The sequence below is a fragment of the Schistocerca gregaria genome, chromosome 6 (assembly GCF_023897955.1).
Source record: "Schistocerca gregaria isolate iqSchGreg1 chromosome 6, iqSchGreg1.2, whole genome shotgun sequence".
Taxonomy (NCBI): Eukaryota; Metazoa; Arthropoda; class Insecta; order Orthoptera; family Acrididae; genus Schistocerca; species Schistocerca gregaria.
Genome location: NC_064925.1, coordinates 521,668,439 through 521,689,798, shown reverse-complemented (window position 1 = coordinate 521,689,798; position 21,360 = coordinate 521,668,439). Strand labels below are relative to the sequence as shown.

At 38.1% G+C, this 21,360-nt stretch overlaps 1 protein-coding gene across 8 annotated transcripts in view; it reads left to right on the top strand.

Moving 5' to 3' along the window:
* LOC126278005 (embryonic polarity protein dorsal-like) overlaps window positions 1–21,360 on the top strand; it is a 100,804-nt gene that overhangs the window by 61,272 nt on the left and 18,172 nt on the right. For all 8 annotated transcript variants that reach the window (XM_049977694.1, XM_049977699.1, XM_049977701.1 and 5 more), the window contains one exon: window positions 2,775–3,094. In XM_049977694.1, coding sequence (XP_049833651.1) covers window positions 2,775–3,094 — 320 coding nt within the window. The remainder of the gene's footprint in view (window positions 1–2,774; window positions 3,095–21,360) is intronic.

Below are 21,360 nucleotides of genomic sequence, written 5' to 3'. Positions count from 1 at the left end.
CTCCTCAGGAGAAGATATAGTAGCTTTAATACACTCTTCTGTAACCGAATTAGTGCATGAATCCAGATCAGAGACGATGCAACATCATACTGGTAAATGGCACCATAAGTTTTTTGCAAATTTGACTCGATTTTGTAAGTAGCAAAGTAACATGGAATACCCTCTCAACCCATGAACTTTCATTTTGTTTCCTCCTCACCTTGTGGGTGCTTCACTTTTCTTGTCAGGCAGTGTAATTTTCCAGGAAGTTTTGAAACATGTACACTCCACTGCAAAGTGGTAAATTCATCCCAAAAATATTTGTTGATTGTTATCACTACTTAAGAACAGCAACATACTGCTGCAGCATGTTTGACCAGAAAACCACAGGATGTACCACAAATGGGTGTACACTGTTTGAACTTTAATAACTGAGAAGGTATTAATGGCAACCTGATCCAGTTTCGACTATATGGTGTCAGTAACTACATGTAAATAATAAGACAGCTGGAAACTTCTCCTTGAAGCAAAGAAAGTGGATTGCAAAGGCTTATTGAAAATATGAAAACATGGAAGAAGTGCAGAGACGATGGTGGACCGAGTCCAATACTGCGCCATCATCATGTATAACAGTAACGAAATTGTGCAACAAATTTGAGTTATAAGGAAGGAAGAAAGGAAGGAAGTGTGTGTGATCTAAAGAATGGACAGTGTGGCCTTTCACAAGATCCCCAAGAAGATCATACTGCGAGCTGTGTGTGAATCACGTCTAAGCAAGTAAAATATTCATCATTTGCATTAAAATGCATTTCTGAATTTTAAAGCAAAGAAAGTGGATACCCAACTAATATATCTGCCATCCGCGAATAGGAAAATCTCAGAGTGTGAGTAATAGCATTTTTATTTAAACTAAAGTCTTTCTTCAAAATTTACAAAACGATATTCGTGAGGTAGGACTGATCCTCCAAGCCTACCAATAACTAAATCAGAGATTCTTCCAAACAAAAACTGTCTGTAGTAACCATACAACTCGACCAAACCAAGCCCCGGGTGTCTCGTGAAGAACGGCGCGGAGTCCACGTTGCCGTCACCTGAGTCCAAGAACGAGTAGAGGCCCTGCGAGGATGGCTCTGGTACGCTGGCAGCGGTAGACGATGACGTGACGGCTACGATGACACCAGTGGGCTCGCTCGGCGTGAACTGCCTCTCCAGGCTCCTGCCCCAGCCTTAATACTGCTTGGGGCATGGATATGGCTAGCTCTATTTGCAGTCATGTGTCGAGCGGAAGGAAAGAGGTCCGCGGCTGTAGCGACCTCTTGCGGCGCCGTGGACGCCTCCTGGTGGCGTCTGTTTCCGGGACGACCGGCTAGGCTGACCCCTACTTGGTCTGGGGCCCGTTGTACCGGTCTGCTTTGCGGGAAGTGAGAGTTGCAGGTGCTTAGTCTGGACACCGTACCTACATTCCCAGGTTGCTTCACATGATGAATGAGGACAATCCAGATAGACACCTCAGCATTTGTAAATGGATTTGTGATAATGAACAGTTGACTGAAGTCATCTTTGGTCTAATGAGGTAACCTTTAAACTGAACGAAACCATCAGGGCAAGAGATAAGCCCCATGTGGAAGAACGAGCTGTTAATCTTCCTGGGTTATCAGTATGGTGTGGTATGTCCTCAAGAGAACTTGTTGGGCCATTATTTTGAAGGAACATTGACAGGTGTAAAGTTCTTTACCATGTTGCTGAATGAATTGCACCAGCTGTTCACCAACTGTGCTGAGATGAAGACTGGTTTTTTCAGCATGATTGTAACCACCAGATTATCATTGTGACTTGCGAAAATTCATGGATGAAACATTTGTTGAAAGGTGAATAGGCAGATGAGGAAGTCTTGAGTTTCCATCTTGATCTCCCGATCTAATGCTGGTTGACTTCTTTCTGTGGGGAAATCTGAAGAAGAACGTCTACACCAGACAGCCATGAACAACGTTGGACAACGTGGAAAAGACTATTGTTACTGCCTGTGAATCCATTCCACTGGCAATCACAAGACATGTACTTCAATCTGTTTTGCAGACACTGTATTGCTGCTGATAAATATTTGGAACATCTTCAATAGTAAAATGTCATCAGTAATGTCATGACCATCTAAGTCATTTAAAAATTCAGTTTTTGTTATTTAAGTTCAAACAGTGTAAACCCCTTTGTATGACACACTGTATATGTTGCAGGACATATGTCAGCATCTCATTGTTGATGTTCTGCTTCTGCTTTGTGAACATTGGACAACATTATTCACTCTAGCAGTAAATAGTTTGAAATTTGCTTTACAGTTCTTGCGTGCTCCTTATAGTCTCATGTTGTATCACTTCCACAAATTTTTGGCATTGAAGGGGGCATTAGGAGGGTAAAAACAGATTACATAGGTATAATGAGGGTGCTATTGAATATTTCATGCACAGTTGGCTATTTTTAGAAAGGTATCAGGAAGCTGCCTAGCAGTAAACTTTTTTCCCATAAACTTTGTAGAAAAGTACCATGAGTTTGTTGCGTATTGTATGTGGAAGTAAATTTGGCGAAGAAAGGGTCTAGTTCATATTTTGCAGGCCGCTTTATATGATATTAGAAAGACAGGTTCTGCTATGGAAAACAAATTTAAAAATGAACTATCTTTTATGCACAAGTTGCTCTGACTAGAATTCATCAAATATACATGTATGTCAAATTATGCTACAAAATCTACATAATATTCATATAACATTTACTAAATCTAATGCAAGGTACATCAATTTCAGAAACGGTGACCACACCAGGACCATCCCCTTACATGTTTGCTGGTGCTCAATCACCAATGTTTGTTGGTGCTGTGTCTGCATCTGCAAGTCCAGCACATAGTGTAGGACGAACACCATCACCCATGGACTATGTTATGCCACAGCCACAGCAACAGCAACCTCAACAACCACCACCTCACCAGCACCCTCATCATCAGCAACAGCAGCAGCAGCAGAACTATCAGATGGAAGCTAAATTACAGGAAATACTGGCAGCTGGTAGGCTGCAGCCAGCACAGTTTCCATCTCAGGCACACACTGTGCAGCATCCAGTACAAGCTGTAACTATTTTTACCTAGCAGCTAGATTTTTTTGTTATACTGTGTATTTATTTCCAAAAACAATATGAGGGTCAGCCAAATAGTTTTGAAAAGTTTGTTTGCAAATTTGAAAAAAATGGGCAAAAAATCGAAAGTAAACGTGAATCAAAAAGCTATAACATGGGACGTACTGCTGATAGAGACACTGAACTCAGTAGGTTATTTCGACATCATATCCTATAAACATGTGCAAAACAGTAGCAGAAAGTATTTTCTCACAGGATATCCTTTGAAATGATACAGGAGTAACAATTACTTCTATCCTTTTTCCTATTTTGTCTGTGCCAGTGTTTCATAATTGTGCCAGTGAGAATTAAAGTCAAAGCACACACCTCCTTCTCAAAACTCCCTCTGCCTTTTTTTATCTCTCTCTTTCCTTTCCTTTATTCGTGTCTATTTTTTCTTGTATGAACCTTCCTCATACAATTGTGTTCATTTCCTTGTACCCCAGTTGCCCATTTACATCCTATCTGCATCCTATGTTGCTTCCTAACACCCTCTTTCCCATCCCTTTTGCCTCTTCACTGCTCTTTCATTACTTTTTCTTCTTATCACTGGCTCCTATTTACTTCCCTCTCACTTTGTGTATCATATGAATTTTTTTTTCATAGTCTGGAGTTATGATTTCCTTTCCATCTATGCTATTTTGTTACCTTCTGTGCACTTCAAATTTCTGTTATTGTCCAATATTTGACATGTTTGTCCACCTAACAGAGGTGTCTTTCTTCATTTTGGTTTTCGGGTTTTTTCCTCTATTATGCCTATCAAATGTCAGTTTTCACTCATATTTGAGCATTTTTACATCCAATAGATGTCACCCAATAACGAAATAACTGTGTGAATGACAGTAAATACAAGAAAATAATATAAAAGAGATACTATGCTTGAATTATGGTTGTATGAATATAGCCTGTTGCTGGTCTTTAGTTTACTAGCATAAAAAATCTTTGTATTTGTCACACACCCCTGCAGTTTCTCAGTACAGTAAAATCTTTTACTTTTCATCCAATTTAAACATAGTTTTCACTTTATGTATGGCCATGGAGCAGGTCTTTCAGATAATGTGTTGAACAATGCAGTAAAGACAATATTATGAAAAGGATATATAGTGGAGATGCTGAGTCGCATTTAGGGACAACAAAAAGTCTGCCAAACAAAGTCCACACCCAGACATGCCTTCATCAGAATTAGACAAAACACAAACACACACACACACAAAACCACAGTCTTCGGCTGCCAAGGCCAGACCAGTCTGGCCTTGACATACAGTGACTGTGGTCGTGTGTGTGTGTGTGTGTGTGTGGTCTAATTCTGTTGAAGGCCTGTTTGGCCATAAGGTTTGTTTGACATTATTTTTGCTGCACCTATCTGCGACTCTGCAGCTCTGCTGTATAGTGAATAGCAACTATGTTTGACTTTTCATAATAATGTCACGTAATATGTTGAATTAGACAAGACCAAGATATTTGTACCTGTTATGGATCTTGAGCCTGTCCCACAACTTCTGACTTTGCACCTATTGGCAGTCTAGTCCCTGCACACTCCACCAGACAACGTTCGTCTTTCCCCCTTCCACCATCCATACACTACTATATCTTCCCCTTCCCTGCACTCACCAGATTGCTGCTTGCATCACATGTGATTTTGCATTCCAGTCCAAGATGCTGGAGTTGATGGTTGTGTGTTTGTGAGGTGTGCTTTCTTTCTTTGTGTGTATGTGTGTGTGTGTTTTTGTGTTTTACTGACAAAGGCTGTGGCCAAAAGCTTTATGTGAGTGTCTTTTAATTTTGCCTCTCTCCAACTTGACATGTCTTCTTTACAGTAAGCAGCAGTCTTCTGTATTTTCCTACATTGTTGGAAGTTAAAGTAACAGTTAAAATAGAATTGTAATCAAATTTCGCTCTTAGTGAGAATCTCTTGAGTTATTTAACAAAATATTCAGGATCCTGTACTAACTTCACAAAGTTTCATTTGTTGCTTGCTCACAAATTAAATGATGCTACGTTTTTCATTGTATAACTCATTTTCAGTGTCTGTAGCACATTTGTATGAAACTGTTGTTGAAAATGCAATTATTACAATTACCTTAAAATGAAATAGTGTATCCATAAGCACACAAAATTTGTAAACCCAATGTTTTGTCATCTGTCCTCAGCTGCAATGTATTGGGGTTGACAATATTGTAATAGTTCCAAAAGTCTCGCGTATTTGGCTGCCTCTCATAAAATTGCATGCATAGTAGCTAGAGAATATTTACTAATACTAGCATTTATATCTTTTGTACTAATAAAAGTAATTGTTAGGAAACTGGTGGAGGCTGTTGTCACTCACATAGTAAACATAATGATAAATCCATCTCTCTCGTTATACACATACCTTAGAGCATCTCGCAAAAGTTGCTAAATTTGTAATGATAGTGAACTAAGAAGCAGAAAAATGAGTGTATCTTCAACTTTGTGAAGCAGAGGAGGCTTTTCAGAAAAAGGAGATGAAAGAGGAAAATGACCAATTCTATTGAAAGAAGGGTACGTCATCTGAAATGCTGCATTGAGTGATGTGCTGAGTATATATCCAGTACACATTTCACTATAGACAGTAAATCAATCAACTGGCAGTAGTGCAATAGACAGGAGAAGACTTAGACTAAAGTAACTGTAAAGCAAAGGAAAAAAAGTGTGGAATGAAGGTACACAGTAAGTACAAGAGTCACTAAAAAAATACTACCCCAAATTTTCTTTCAGGCAATACTATCTATATAGGAAAAGTCCTTTTTGATACATCAAATTTGATGTTTCTCCTGCAAGTGAACAAAGTTTCGAACAATTCCAGCAGATGGTAGAGCCGTAACAAACCATCAAAATAGGGTCAATGCAAGACGTTCATTACAAGCAATTTGTTGTAATTGAATTGTTGGTTGTGGAAAAAGAAACTTTGATGACATCCGTAAATGTTTGTGTGTAGTGTTTGCAACTGATAAGAGAACTGTTGGGTGATAGTTAAAAAAGGTTGAAAGTGTTGGAAGTGTAAAAAATTGAGCTCCATTATATCTCACATTTGGTTCATCCTGTCAGAGTCACTGTCTCGTTATGTGGTGAAATTGCACATATTCCATTATTCAAGCAGAACAGCACATCACAGTTCAACAAATTGCAGGACGTGAAAGCTCTTCCCTGTGCTTGGACCTCTTCCTCCTGAACTTGTCGTTGGGAGGAGGTAATTTTAACTAGACTCCGGATAGGGCACTGTCTTTTTAGCCATCAACATCTTTTAAGTGGCGATCCTCCCCCACTTTGTCCCCATTGCTCTCAACTGTGGACGGTGAGACACCTTTTACTTGAGTGCCCCTATTTTACTCTGTTACGTGCCTGTCTACAGCTGTTGCCTGATATATCTTCCATTTTAACAGATGAGCACATGAACAAAACACACAAACACACACACAGAATTACGAGCTTTCGCAACTGGCATATGTATGTGCGGATGGATATGTGTGTGTGTGTGCGAGTGTACACCTGTCCTTTTTTTCCCCTAAGGGAAGTCTTTCCGCTCCCGGGATTGGAATGACTCCTTACCCTCTCCCTTAAAACCCACATCCTTTCATTTTTCCCTCTCCCTCCCTCTTTCCTGACGAAGCAACTGCCAGTTGCGAAAGCTCGTAATTCTGTGTGTGTGTTTGTGTGTTTTGTTCATGTGCCTGTCTGCCGGCGCTTTCCCGCTTGGTAAGTCTTGGAATCTTTGTTTTTAATATATTTTTCCCATGTGGAAGTTTCTTTCTGTTTTATTTTAACAGATGACACGCGCTCAGCCAATCGCGTTCTCGACTTCATTAGTGCCAGGGAGATGACGTCAGTAATTTGAAGCTCTTTTTGGGGACAAACAACCCCCCTTCTATAGTGGTTTTTTAAGCTTTCCTTCTGTTTTTGGTTTGCCCACTTTTTTTAGTTTTGCTCCCATTGCTGCTGGTTTCCAGTTTCGTTTTTTTAACTTTTCCTAAGTCACAGACCGGGCGCTAATGACCGTAGCAGTTTTGTGCTCTAAAACCATAAGTTGTCTCTACAGCTGTCTTGTATTAAAAGTAATTGACACTCTTGGACAAAGTTGTGCTGCAAGTGGTTCCTCCAAATGTTTGTAACAGACCACAAGATTTAAGGAATAACTATTTCATCTGAACTGTTGGAGCAGTTTAGAGCAGTGAAGAGTCCTTTCTGTCCCAGATTGGTACATGCGACAAAACCTGGGTGCGTCACTTTGACCTGGTAACAAAAAGGCAGTCGCTGGAGTGGCACCACCTGCAATCACAAAAAAAATGAGAAATTCAAGACAGCTCTCTCTGCGGGCGAAGTCAAGATGACTGTCTTTTGGGATTGTGATGGTGTCATTCTTGTGAATGTGTTTCCAAAAGAACCAACCATTAATTCAGAAGGATATGTGAAGACTGAACAAGCTATAGAACCATTTCCAAAGTGTTCATGCTAACAAGTATCGAAAAGATATTTTCCTACAACATGACAGTGCACATAGGAACACATTGCCAAATTGGGTTCGACAGAATTGCCCTATCTATCCTAGAGCACAAGTCTGGCACCCTTACACTTTCATCTGTTGTTGCCACTTAAGGATTTTCTATAGGGCACACACTTTGAAGGTGATGAAAGTGTATTTCATGCAGTGAAAATAGGGAATACAAATTTTTATACAATACTGATATAAGGCCACAGAAGTTGATGGAGATTACATAGAAAAATAGTGCATCTAAAAGAAATGTTGACTAATATTGTCACCAAATTCTATTTATTTTGAATAAATACATCCTGGAGGAAAAAAAAAAAAAAGTGGGACATTATTATTGAACGAGCCTGATATTACTGTAGGAAAAAAACGCCCCAGTGAGGACAATATCATTAGAGACTTAGCACAACTTCACATTAGGGAAAGAAACTTGCCACTTTTTATCAGAGGAACCATCCCGGCACTTGCTTTAAGTGATTTAAGGAAAGAGAGAAAACCTAAATCGGGATGACTGTAGTGGAACACTGGTTTCCTCCAGAATATGAGTCCAGTGTCTTCCCACTGATCATTACAGAGAGAGATTAGAGAAAGCAGAGTGGTGGAAATAACATTTATCAGACTTCCATTGAAAACTGTATTTCATTTAAATCACCTGACCTCACAAACAGAATTTTTGACCCTCTTCAAATTGCTTCCCTTTTTTCCCCTCTATTGGATTAACACTACTAAAGAATAAATAAGATTGTTATGAAAATTTTGTAATGTTTACATCGACTGCACTTTCCCGGCATTGTAGTGGGAAGGTATAGATTGTTGTTCACTCAAGAAACTTATGAAGTTGAATGCTTTACATTCTTCATTACTTTGGCTTTTGATATTAGTATATTGCCTAAACAGCAGTTAAAGTAGCAATGTTATTCACTTTCATCAAAGTTGAAAAAGTTCAGACATAAGATTCACAAAAAACATCATAGCAACTTTGTTTTACAATCAAATAAGTGTGCTCTTTATTGCATTTCATGGAGTTAGGTACATTTTTGGAATTGAACCATGACATTCAAGTTCAAGAATGTGGAAAGTTAATGTCAGGAATAGTTTTGATTTGCATGTTCACACTCTGCTGTATACATTGCCCAGATGATTTTAAACTTCATGATAGAAAGTTTTCACCACATGCTATACATCAAGAAATGATATACTTTTCAGGATTTTGTAGATGGTGAAGTATTGAAAACTTCTCATCTGAAATGGCTGAAATCCCATGTCTGAATTCTAAGTGGAGAAATTAAACAAGGTTGTTCCTCAAACCAAAAGTGCTAGGAGAATTTGTTGAAGTGTAATAGAGTAAGCAGAAAGTTTAATAATGATAAATTAATTTCTGATCTGCATCTGTCATGATATTTTGTAGCCTGTTGGTTGTTGCTTTTGAAATGTGTTTCATATTTGAGAGATGGTTAGTTGGTTAGCAAAATTTACATAAAACACAAGTAGTCACACACTACTAGTGTAACACATGTAGACTCATTGAGACATGTATTTGACAAACTGCAGGAGATCAAGCAATAAAGACAGTGCTGGTATGTAAGGTAGTGAAGGACATGAATCTCAGACTTGGAATTTCTGTTGTTTTTCGCGTGTCAATTTTGTTGTTGTAAGTTTTGATTGTGATTGCTATAGCAAAATCGTACAATGGTACACTTCATAATAGAATTAAGTTCAGAAGTTCTCCAGAAATGTGTGTGTGCATGTGTGTGTGTGTGTGTGTGTGTGTGTGTTTGTGTGTGTGTGTGTGTGTGTGTGTGTATGTAAAGGAGTTTCTTTTACTCTCATCATGCTGAACTCCTGCATAATGAAATAGACTTGGTACATGAACTTATAGGAAAGCTCAGAAATTTTACTGTAGTATTACAACATGTTACAGTAATGGTAAATTACGTAAATTTGACTACTGAACAAATGGATGATTATCATGCAAGGCTTGAAAATGTGCAGTAACACTTTGCTTGGCAGAGGAACAGTTAGGTGTTTCAATCCCAGTGTTTTGAAACACTGGGCTCACTCTTCAGAAATACGGCAAAACATAAAAATATGTAATTCGGAAATTTAAATGGAGGAGGGAACCAGTTAAAAGCCATTAAATGCAGTGGGTAATAGACAGCCTAACACTGCACTTTCAGAGTATAGCATAATTGAATAGATAAAAAATTTACAGGCCAAGCAATGGCAAGAGCACACACACACAAAAGTCTGCGAAATGTGAAAGCTTCCAGAGCCAGTGGTGTTTTCCTCTGGCAAAAGTGTTGAAGGGGAAGGAAGAGGGGTGAAGGAAAAGGACAGGCGAGGTTTAGGAGATGGGAGGAATTGTGGAAAATTCTCCCAGAATGCTGGGTCAGGGGAGACTTACAGATGGGCTGAGAAGAAAAAACTGATTATTGAGGACTGCACACTGGGTGAGATTGGAAAACCTGAGAGCTTGACTGTGGAAGATAGGGTAATAAGCAAGACAGAGATTATTGATGAAACATAGTGCAAGAGTTAATAAGTGTGGAAAGCTTAGTACATTAAATATGTTCGAGATAGGGCATGGGGAAATATAGACGGGTGAGAAAATAATAGATGTAGAAAACTAAAAGGGAGTGAAGAAAGTAATAATTACGAAGAAGAAATGCTGAGTCTAAAGATATTAACATAAATTAAGGCAAGGCAGTGGCGAGAAACTAGGCTGTGTTGTAACACCATTTCCCACCTGCAGGGTTCAGAGTAACAGGGATCAGGGGGAAGAATTCAGATGGCATGTGTGGTGAAACAGGAGCCAAAATCAGGACTGTCATGTTGTAGAGAAATGTAGAAGACCAAACAGTGTTTACATAACAGCTGATATACGACATGTCGTTTCACAGATGGCTCACCGTTTGATAGTGTGTGTTTTGACAATTACGGGTGCTGGTAGAGATGTTGGTAGTAGGGTGCACAGTGTCACAGTGAGGACAGTCACAGTGGTAGAAGCCACAGGGCAGGAAAATGGGCACAGAAGGAGCATAGGGTCTGACCAGGAGATGGAGAGGAAGGGGGTGGGGGAATGAAAAGCTATTCTAGCTGCAGCGGGAAAAATGTCAGAATGCAGCTCATTTCAGAGCAAGAGTTTAGGAATCTTAGCCTTGTTAAAGTAGCTGATTAATACATTCAAGAGCAGGATAGTACTGAGTAACAAGAGTTGTAGTCCTATATATTTTTTGAGGAATCAGTAATAGCAGGATTGGGCGTGATGACCCTCGAAAACTGTTTTTGGACTAGGCTGGTAGGATAATTATGTCCAGTGAAGGCTGAGGTGAGCATGGTGGTGTATTATTGTAAAGAGTCTGCATGTGAGCAAATATGTTTGCCTAGAGTTTCAAGGCTGTATGGAAGGGAGCATTTGACATGGAAAGATGACAACTGTCAAAATGAAAGCACTGTTGTTTATTAGTAGGTTTAATGTGAACAGAAGTGAGTAGCTGACTCTCGTTGAGAAAGAGGTAAGCATCAAGGAAAGTGGCATTGGACTCAGAATAGCACCATGTGAAATTTAACTGGGAGAATGTATTTAGAGCGCCCAAAAGTTTTAACAGGTGAGCCTCACCATGAGTCCGTATGGCAAAACATACACTATCAAAGGAAGAGCCATCCGTGAAACAACACATGTAGTACACCAGCTGTTATTCAAACACCGTTTGTCCTTCTACATTGGCATGATTACCACCAAGTTGTCAGGATGAATGGACATAGACACCAACACATAATATCCTGTTGCAGAGCTTGCTCTACAACATGGCAGTCATGACTTGAGTGCCTGATTCACCACAGGTGCTACCTTGTTTCTTCCTCCGACACCAGTTTCTCAGAACTCCACAGGTGGGAGTTTGCATTACAAGTCGTTGGTTTTCACCATCCACCTGCCCTTAATTTATACTAATTTTTTCAAACTCAGCTCAGTAACTGTTCACTTCCTTTTAATTTTCATATCTTTTATTTTCTCACCGGTCTATTTTTCTCTGCCGCGTACTTCTAACATGTATAATATTCTTAGCTTTCTGCTGTTATTAACTCTTGCACACTGTTTGGTCAGTAATCTCCACCTTTAAGTTCTCAGGTTTTCAAATATTGTCCATTTCAGTCCCCAACAGTCAGTCTTTCTTGCTCGTCCTGGCTGGTAAGTCTCTCCTGACCCGGCATTCTGGGTGAATTTTCCATAATTCTTCCCATTTTCTAAACCTTGCCAATGGCTTCAAAAGCTTGAACATTATTTCCTTAATGCTGTTGCTGCCATTTGGAAAGTATGTTTTTTTAAACTACACAATTACATTATATTTTCAAAAACAGATTATTTTCATTAATTTATGTACAGAGATAGAGTTGGAAAGGAAAACAAAGTGTGTACCATTCTTACTTTGTCTAGAAATGAGTGAAAACAGTATGATCTCCTTGTTTTTCGTGGTGAGTTAAACTAATATAAAGATCTTGGGTTTCCAACCAAATGAGTTGTTTGAAGTGGAATAATGTGTTGACAAGTGTCACTCTGATCATCTTCTGACAAAATGCTGAATTGGTATCACGATTGCTTTTGTACAGGGACTGCAGCATGGTGTACTCCTCTCTTCCATCTGCACAGTACGAGTGGGAGTAGGGAGAGGGGGCACTAGAGTCCTGGCAAGCACAATCAAATTTAAAATAGCAATGTGAAGTTCATGGAATTGTAAATGATAGGCCATATGGAGAAACAATGGGAATAAGCATAAAAGAGGAGAAAGTAGGTGTAAAAATGAGGGAATGAGAGAGAAAGAGAGAGAGAGAGAGAGAGAGAGAGAGAGAGAGAGAGAGAGAGATGGGATTTTAAACAGAACAGATATGTGCAAGTGAAACTTAGATGGGTAAAAGAACTGCACTCAGCAGCATGTTTGTAGCTGTATAGATTTTGTGGACTGATTCTTTAGTTTATGTTGCATAAAGGGTATACTATACAGTGGTAGTATGTGTGTGTGTGTGTGTGTGTGTGTGTGTGTGTGTGTGTGTGTGAGTGATCGAGGAGAGAAAAGATTCACTCACCTGCTTGTTGAAGGTGATTTATTTTGTGTGAAAGTAACATCAGCATTGCTGTTTGTAGTGTTACCGAACATTCACCCCTCTTAATCTTAGCTTAAACATCTGGAATTCTTGTTTATTTGTGATCTGATATTTTTGGTATGTTTACAGTGGTTGCATGAATTGTTTAAGGGAACCAGAAATTAAAAGTTCTATGATAGCAATGTCTTTAAAATATTGAAGCTATTATGCTCTTCAATCTGTTGAATGGGAGCATTCATTATCATCATATAACATTATAAGGAAAGAGAATACCTGGCCAGTATCTACCTTCAGCTCACAAAACGCTTACTTATTACTGATAGACACATAAAAAAAATCTATTGTAGGTTTTGGTTCTGTTTGTTTCTTCTTCAGGAAGAAAAAAAATTAAGTTGGATAAGTTTAGAAATGATGGGCAGGCCATTCAGACTAGTGGTTGAGAGAGAGGAACCTCATCCCTCAAGGTAGGCAGATCCCTGTCAGTGTGTGCAACCTGCTCCTCCCTCGTACTCTCTGCCAATCTATATCTCTCTCCTCTCTGAACAAGGAGCTAAAATTCTGAATGCTAGGCTAGCTTTCTTTTTACATGTGTCCATTGGCAGTAGTTAAAATTTCCCGTACTGGATGTAAGCATACTGTTGCTTAGCTTAAAGTGTTTTCAAGTAAATTTTGCTTTTGTTGCAATATTTATAACTGAACAAACAAGACAGGCTCAGAATAGAAAATAAGAAGTAACATGATAGTTGAAAAAGTTCAAATGGAAACTATGGCAGTTAGAATTGCATTTTTTTTTTAAAGAAAGTATCTAGTTTTTTCAGCATCCAGCATCACTAATGCAACAAGAATTCACAATTTCAGTGTCATTCATTGCGTGCAGTGAAAAGTAAATATAAATCTCCCAATAATTTGGGAGCAATAAAAGATAATTATGTAATGTGCCACTGGACCTAATGCTGAAATTAGCCCAGAATTGTGCCACACTTTGCCTTCTCTTACAATGATTACAAGTTGATGTCCTTGTGAATAAATGTTGTACAAGGCTAACATTACTGATGACTGATGCAGAGGCAAGACAAAAGATGCTCCAGGACCAATTATGCACACTGTTCTGGCACATAACATATTCAAGATATTGGGGCTATTTCTGGATACTGTTTTGATGAAAGACTGCCACATAAATATTTATCATCTTTACAGCTCCTGATTCTTGTGTCAGTACTATTCAGTTCCAATACATGTACACATTTGTTGTCTGTTGTGTAGTACAAATTAGCCTACAGGTATCAGCTGGACTTTATGATTTTTGAACCCCATGTGAACAACTGGGAGTTCTCTCATGTGTCATAAAAACCAAATATCCAACTATAAACAAAGAAGTGAAATTTAGTTTAATGAGTATATGCTGCAGCTGTTACAGCTGCTTTTTTTTATATGACTCTTGTCACAATAATTGAGACTGCACTTTGTAAGCCAATTTTCCATATTCTGTCAGGGGTTGTGGCCTAATTTTAGGTTCAGATGTAGCTGTTACGTATACAAATAAGTAGAAAATATTTAGACATTTGTCTGCAGTGATAGTTTTCATAGATGCGAAGTGGGATGATATTAAGACTAACAGGTAAGTTCTACCGATTTCCACATGTCATGAAAATATCACAAAAGTAAAAGTTACTGAATTAGAGACCTCATATTTTGTGAAGCTCACCCACAGAGTAGAATACTGCTTATTGAAACTACAAAAGTAATTTCAGGGAAAGAATATGTGACCCCTTTGAATACGTTTCAAATGTTTAAAATCGTATGTCATTGTTGTATAGAATAGGCAATGTCTTACTGAATACAATTACCTTAAGCAGCTGTACAGCAGCATGCCAAACTGATGATTACTACTCATCCATAAAGAGAACAATCCTTAATTAATATGCAGTCGTGTCCACATTTGGCGTGCTCACTGGAGGCATGCCATTACTAAGGCATGCCATTACTAAGTGGTACACAGCTGATTGGTCATGTAGCATACATACGACTTTCATAAGCATTCCATGTACAGTAGTTGAAGGTAATATCCTTGCAATGGTTACTTAGCTCATTTCATTGTTATTAGAGAGTACTTCAAGTACTGAACAGTATATAAAATTCATCGGCGCCGTCTGACTCTTTATCACTGTAGGCTAAGTATTGAAAAGATTGGGTCTTTTGTTGCAGTCTATTAACAATGGACCGGAAACCTGTTCACCTCTGGCTTAAATTAGACCTGCCAGTGACTTCCCATCGCATTGTGTTCAATAAATCATGCTTTGGTGGTATTTGACGAAGTTGTCTGTCCCAGCTGTGTTGTCACATGCTGACAAAAATTACTTCCCTCTACTCTCTTGTATGCATAGATAGTGCAAGCAGATCACAATACTGTTGGTTTGTATGAGGTGATCTTATGAAGCATTGTTTGATAATGACATGATAGACTTTGGTGTCGGTTGCTGTACATTTTCTTGAGTTATCACTGTTCTCTTGGTTCTTTCCTAAATTGACATAAGCTAAGGTAAAATGACCAGGTCTCAATGCATTTTTGCTGGCAAAAAAGAATAAGAAATTTTTTTTATTGGAAACATGCTAGAGTGGGTGTGAGAATTGGGAAGTGTGACAAGCTGAGTGAAATAAATACTGTGTACACATTTGTGAATCTGGCATCACTGCCATTTTTTTAGGCAACTATGAACCCCATTGAAATAACTCTCTGTTTCTATTTTCCTTAATTCATCTCCTAAACTTTTCTTTTTCTCAGTATAATCTGTTTTCAGCTCATCTGACTATTTGGCCCAGTTTTTTTCTGCTCATTTTACCTTTTTTTTACTTCTATACTGAATTTGTCTCTTGATTAGGGTCTCCTGTGCAGTCTCTATTTCTCCTAAGTCCTTTTTGGTTTGGCCTTACCACTGTTTCTTTTTCTCCCCCCCCCCCCCCCCCCCCCTGATTTGGAAGAATGTGTGGAACTGTGGAACTTCTTTATTACTTTGTCTGTCTTCATTCTTTCTAGAAGTTTGTACTGTATGACACATCTTTTACTGATCTCATATTTTATTTTACGGCAGAATGAGTATAGTTTGTTATTGAGTTATTTTATATCTGTTGATTTTTGAAAGTAAACAGTGGCAGTTTGTCACTTACTACATTCAAGGTGATAGAGCTGACTCTAGAATTAGGTCATCAATGAGTGGTAATTGACAAGTACAGAGTGGTAATGTACTCCTAAATCATTTCAAGCAAATACCAGGTTAGTTCCCTAAATCGTAACTATCCTCCCCGTGTTCATTAAAACCCAATACGGCCTCTCACAGTGTACTGAGCTGCGACAGTGCGGCCATACAGCTATACATTTGTTCAGAAGTACTGTATCATAATATATAGCTTTGAAGGAGGAGATAGTGCAAAAACTTAGCAACATTGTAATTTTGTTATGCGTATATCACTGACTCAACACCTGAAACATACGGTGAGTTGTTAACTGTTACTTCTTCCATTATCCACATTTTAGGAAGATATTTAAAATAACTATTTAGTATTTCCAAAATCCAAAACAATAATTCCTGGTGTTGCGGGTAGACCACCGATTTTCATGCATTATCAAATCGTAAAACATATGCAGTCTCATATATATGCTGTATCATATCACTATACATGTATGAGGTGTGATCAAAAAGATTTTTTTTTTAATTTTGTGGCCTTTGTACAGCTGATATTCATTTTTTTTTTTTTATCGTGTTAGTGAGTGTGTTTGTGATGTGTGTTTGGTCTTTCAGCTGTTTCGAATATTTAGTTTATTGTTGACAGTCAAAAAGTTATACATGTTTTTGAGTGATAAGTGAATTTTTACTTTTGAATAAGATGGATCAAATACTTTGTATTAAATTTTGTTTGAAAAATGGAATAAAGTGCAGCACCACCTTCGAAACATTGACTGTGGCTTTTGGTGAATTTATTATGAGTATGGTAAGAGTTTACAAGTGGTATAAACATTTCAAAGAGGGTTGAGAAGACATTGAAGGCAATGGCCGTCCTGCATGCCCTAGCACATTAGTAATTGATAACAATGTGGAAGAAGTAAAGAATATAGCTCTGGAGAATCATCAGATCACTATCAGAGGGGTTGCTGATGATGTTGGAATGTCCGTGACTAATAACAAACAAGTTTTTAGAATGTTTTGGGAATGAAACATGTAGCAGTAAAATTTATTCCAAAATCTTGACTTTCAGGCAAAAAGAACTTAACATAGATATCGCTCAAGAATTGTTAATGAAGTCAACAACAATACACAACTTCTAAAGAAGGTTATTTCAGGCAAAGAAACATGGTCAGATGGGTATGATGTCGAAACCAATACCCAGTCATCACAACGGAAAAAAAGAGACAAGACCAAAAAAATTGACAATTTCAATCACATGTGAAAGTTCTTCTCATTGTTTGCTCTGATTACAATGGGTAGCACATCATGAGTTCCTGCCTTATGGTTGTACAGTCGTTAAGGAATACTGCCTGCTAGTTGTATCCTGTTTCCTGTTTGCTTGAAGCAATCCAAAGAAAACTGTCAGAATTCTGGCAAGACCGCTCATTGGAAATTGCTTCACAATAATCTAGCCGCTCACACCTCAATTCTTGTCCATGATATGTGGTAAAAAACAAAACCGTTATTTTGCTTCAGTCACCGAATTCACTGGACATGCCACTCTGTCATTTCTTTCTATTCCTGAGGCTGAAGAGAACCATGAAAGTATCTTGTTTTGCCACCATTGATGAGGTAAAAAGAGAATCCCTGAAGGAGCTGAAACACCAAACAAAAAGTGTGAGTTCCAGAAGTGTTTCCAAGATAGGAAAAAGTGTTGGCACAATTATATCTGAAGGAGACAAGTTGATGATGAATAAATAAAGATCCTTTAAAGGAAAAAAATTCCATGACTTATTAATCACTACTTGTACATTTGGTTGTAAAACAATAAAAAAAGTGTTATCAAAATTCAGTTCTATATATATTTCTCTTTGCTTCTAAAACAATGCAAAGTAACCAATTTCTCTGATGTTTCTTCACTTACATCCATGCTTTTATCTAACAGAACATTTTTGTTCATGGAAAATGAGCTTACTGCTTCACTGGAAGTGATAGGTGCATACAACATTAAGAAATTCCAGGCAGAGTCAGACCAGTTTGAAAGTCTTTTGTAGTTTTGCCAAAAAATATTTTTTTAACTTCACACACTTAAAATCAGTATTTGTTCAGCATAACTTTTGAGCTCCATAGAACACATGCAAAGATCTTTCAACCTCTTCAATAATTATTAAAGATTTCATCAGTGATATAACTGGGGCTTCCAGCTTCATTATTGCTGCAGACAAATGCTCAAACCTTGATTTGATGTAAATAAGACCTTGCTTAAAATCTGTTTCTTGAATGTCAATTGTACATCTTTAATGCAGACTGCAGCAGTGGCTTCAAAACTGTCTGTGACCTTAAAAAAAAAAAAAATCTGTTAATGGCGCAGTAATTTAGAGTTTTTCAATAGAATGAAGCTAACAATTAAGTTCAACAAATCTATGGTAATTTACTGTCTCTTACCTGACCCTACTTCATTAAAATTATCATAGTAAAAAGATAGCGGCATTTATCCAGGCACCACCTCTAGTTAAAATGGGCTGTTGTGAGGTGAATATGCCAATAAATCTCTAACGCGGCAGCAGGGGCAGATGCTTTTAAGAATATCTTCATTAGAAAGAAAGTCAGCAAATAGTTCAATTAAACACCATCAGAATCATTAAACCTTTGTTTTTTGTGTGACTATTTACCTTGTTTGTTGAGGATATCAGCATATTCGTATTGAGCATATTTTAGACCTACGGTTTCAGTTATACAATACAGCATATAGGCCAAACATGTAATGTTCTTTAGGTTAGGATAAAATATTTTAATTGCTTCCCCAGGCTTCATCACATCTGGAGCAGCATCTTTTAACAATGGTAGGACCATTTTTAGATTTATTGGTTCAGTATTCCTAAAAAAATAATGAAAATATCAAATTACAATTACATTCCAAAACACGGCATACAGTCTGTATACATTTTAGCAAACACAGCTTCCTTGGTTTGTGGGCCAAGGGGAAGGAGCACATGCAATTTTGGAAGGAGAGAAGTGGTGTGTGAATAATCAGTTTCCATCACTTCATGATGTAGGGGCAGCATATGCTTCATACCAATCATCCACTATAATAGAAATGTCACATGGAACTCAGAAGTAACAAAGTAATGTGACAGCACATAACAAAGCAGCTCATCCCCAAATATTGTACTATCTGAAGCTAAGAGAATGAAATTACATTAAGCCTGTGAGAACACTGTTATATAACAGAGATAGATAGTAGCCTTGGGAGAGCCAGCCCTGACAACACTTTACCATCTGGTGAGCGAGATGTATGAGACAGGCAAAATACCCTCAGACTTCAAGAAGAATATAATAATTCCAGTCCCAAAGAAAGCAGGTGTTGACAGATGTGAAAATTACCAAACTATCAGTTTAATAAGTCACAGCTACAAAATACTGACATGAATTCTTTACAGATGAATGGAAAAGCTGGTAGAAGCCAACCTCGGCGAAGATCAGTTTGGATTCCATAGAAATGTTGGAACACGTGAGGCAATACTGACCCTATGACTCATCTTAGAAGAAAGATTAAGGAAAGGCAAACCTACATTTCTAGCATTTGTAAACTTAGGGAAAGCTTTTGACAATGTTGACTGGAATACTCTAATTCAAATTCTGAAGGTGGCAGGGGTAAAATACAGGGAGCGAAAGGCTATTTACAATTTGTACAGAAACCAGATGGCAGTTATAAGAGTCGAGGGGCATGAAAGGGAAGCAGTGGTTGGTAAGGGAGTGGACAGGGTTGTAGCTTATCTCCGATGTTATTCAATCTGTATATTGAGCAAGCAGTAAAGGAAACAAATGAAAAATTCGGAGTAGGTATTAAAATCCATGGAGAAGAATTAAAAACTGTGAGGTTCACTGATGACATTGTAATTCTGTCAGAGACAGCAAAGGACCTGGAAGAGCAGTTGAATGGAATGGACAGTGTCTTGAAAGGAGGATATAAGATGAACCTCAACAAATGCAAAACGAGGATAATGGAATGTAGTCGAATTAAATCAGGCGATGCTGAGGGAATTAGAATGGGAAATGAGACACTTAAAGTAGTAAATGGGTTTTGCTATTTGGGGAGCAAAATAACTAACGATGGTCAAAGTAGAGAGGATATAAAATGTAGACTGGCAATGGCAAGGAACGCGTTTCTGAAGATGAGAAATTGGTTAACATCGAATATAGATTAATGTATCAGGAAGTCGTTTCTGAAAGTATTTGTTTGGAGTGTAGCCATGTATGGAAGTGAAACATGGACGATAAATAGTTTGGACAAGAAGAGAATAGAAGCTTTCGAAATGTGGTGCTACAGAAGAATTCTGAAGATTAGATGGGTAGATCACATAACTAATGAGGGGGGGGGGGGGGGGGGGTACTGAATAGAATTGGGGAGAAGAGAATTTGTGGCACAACTTGACTAGAAGAAGGGATCGGTTGGTAGGACATGTCCTGAGGCATCAAGGGATCACCAATTTAGCGTTGGAGGGCAGCATGGAGGGTAAAAATTGTAGAGGGAGACCAAGAGATGAATGCACTAAGCAGATTCAGAAGGATGTAAGTTGCAGTAGGTACAGGGAGATGAAGAAGCTTGCACAGGATAGAGTAGCATGGAGAGCTGCATCAAACCAGTCTCTGGACTGAAGACCACAACAACAACAACATGTAATAGCCACAAAGTTCACTGATTACTACTGACTGAAACAATGGCACACGGGCTGACTAAAATGTTTACCTCCTTCATAAAGAAATTCGCGAGTGTTAAGTGGTTTGCATTTTGCAAACACTTGGTGGTATTGTCCTAGTCTGTCCTCAGTTAATTTTCCAGCTGTCAGATTTGCAAAATTTTTTCCCATGTAGTCACTAGTTTTGTCAACAGAGGCCCGTATGTTTGGGATTTCCAAGTCCTTTCAAAATTGATCTAACATCTAATTGATGAAAAGTTAATATTGAAGTTGAGTTGAGTTTAGGTTCATAACAGTTTATTTTTACATTCTTGGAAGAAGATAATTGAAATCGCAGGTGTTCGTCCATGAATTTCATAAGATAAAATTACTGCATTTCCGTGACATACTGTCAAAAATAAATAATTTTTACATGTTTGTAAATGTATAAGGAAACTGACTGACTTAAATACTTTTTCACTTACCTGTGCATATGATACTTGAAGGTAACTTCTGCGTAAGGTGGTTGGATCCAGGACGTAATTTTTTGTGTACTTTTCTAAAATTGGTTCTAATGTGGTATATGACAGTTTTTCAAACAGTATGTTTGCTCCTAGCAAAGCAGCATGTTGAAACCACAAAAAAAGGATTTTGTGTTCATTTAGTTGTTTTGTATTAATAAGTGATGCACACTTCGTACTCTTTTGTCTTTCTGTAGTTTCGTCTTTGCTCTATGACATGCAGAAGTTAGGTGCTGATCTATTTGAAACTTTTTTGA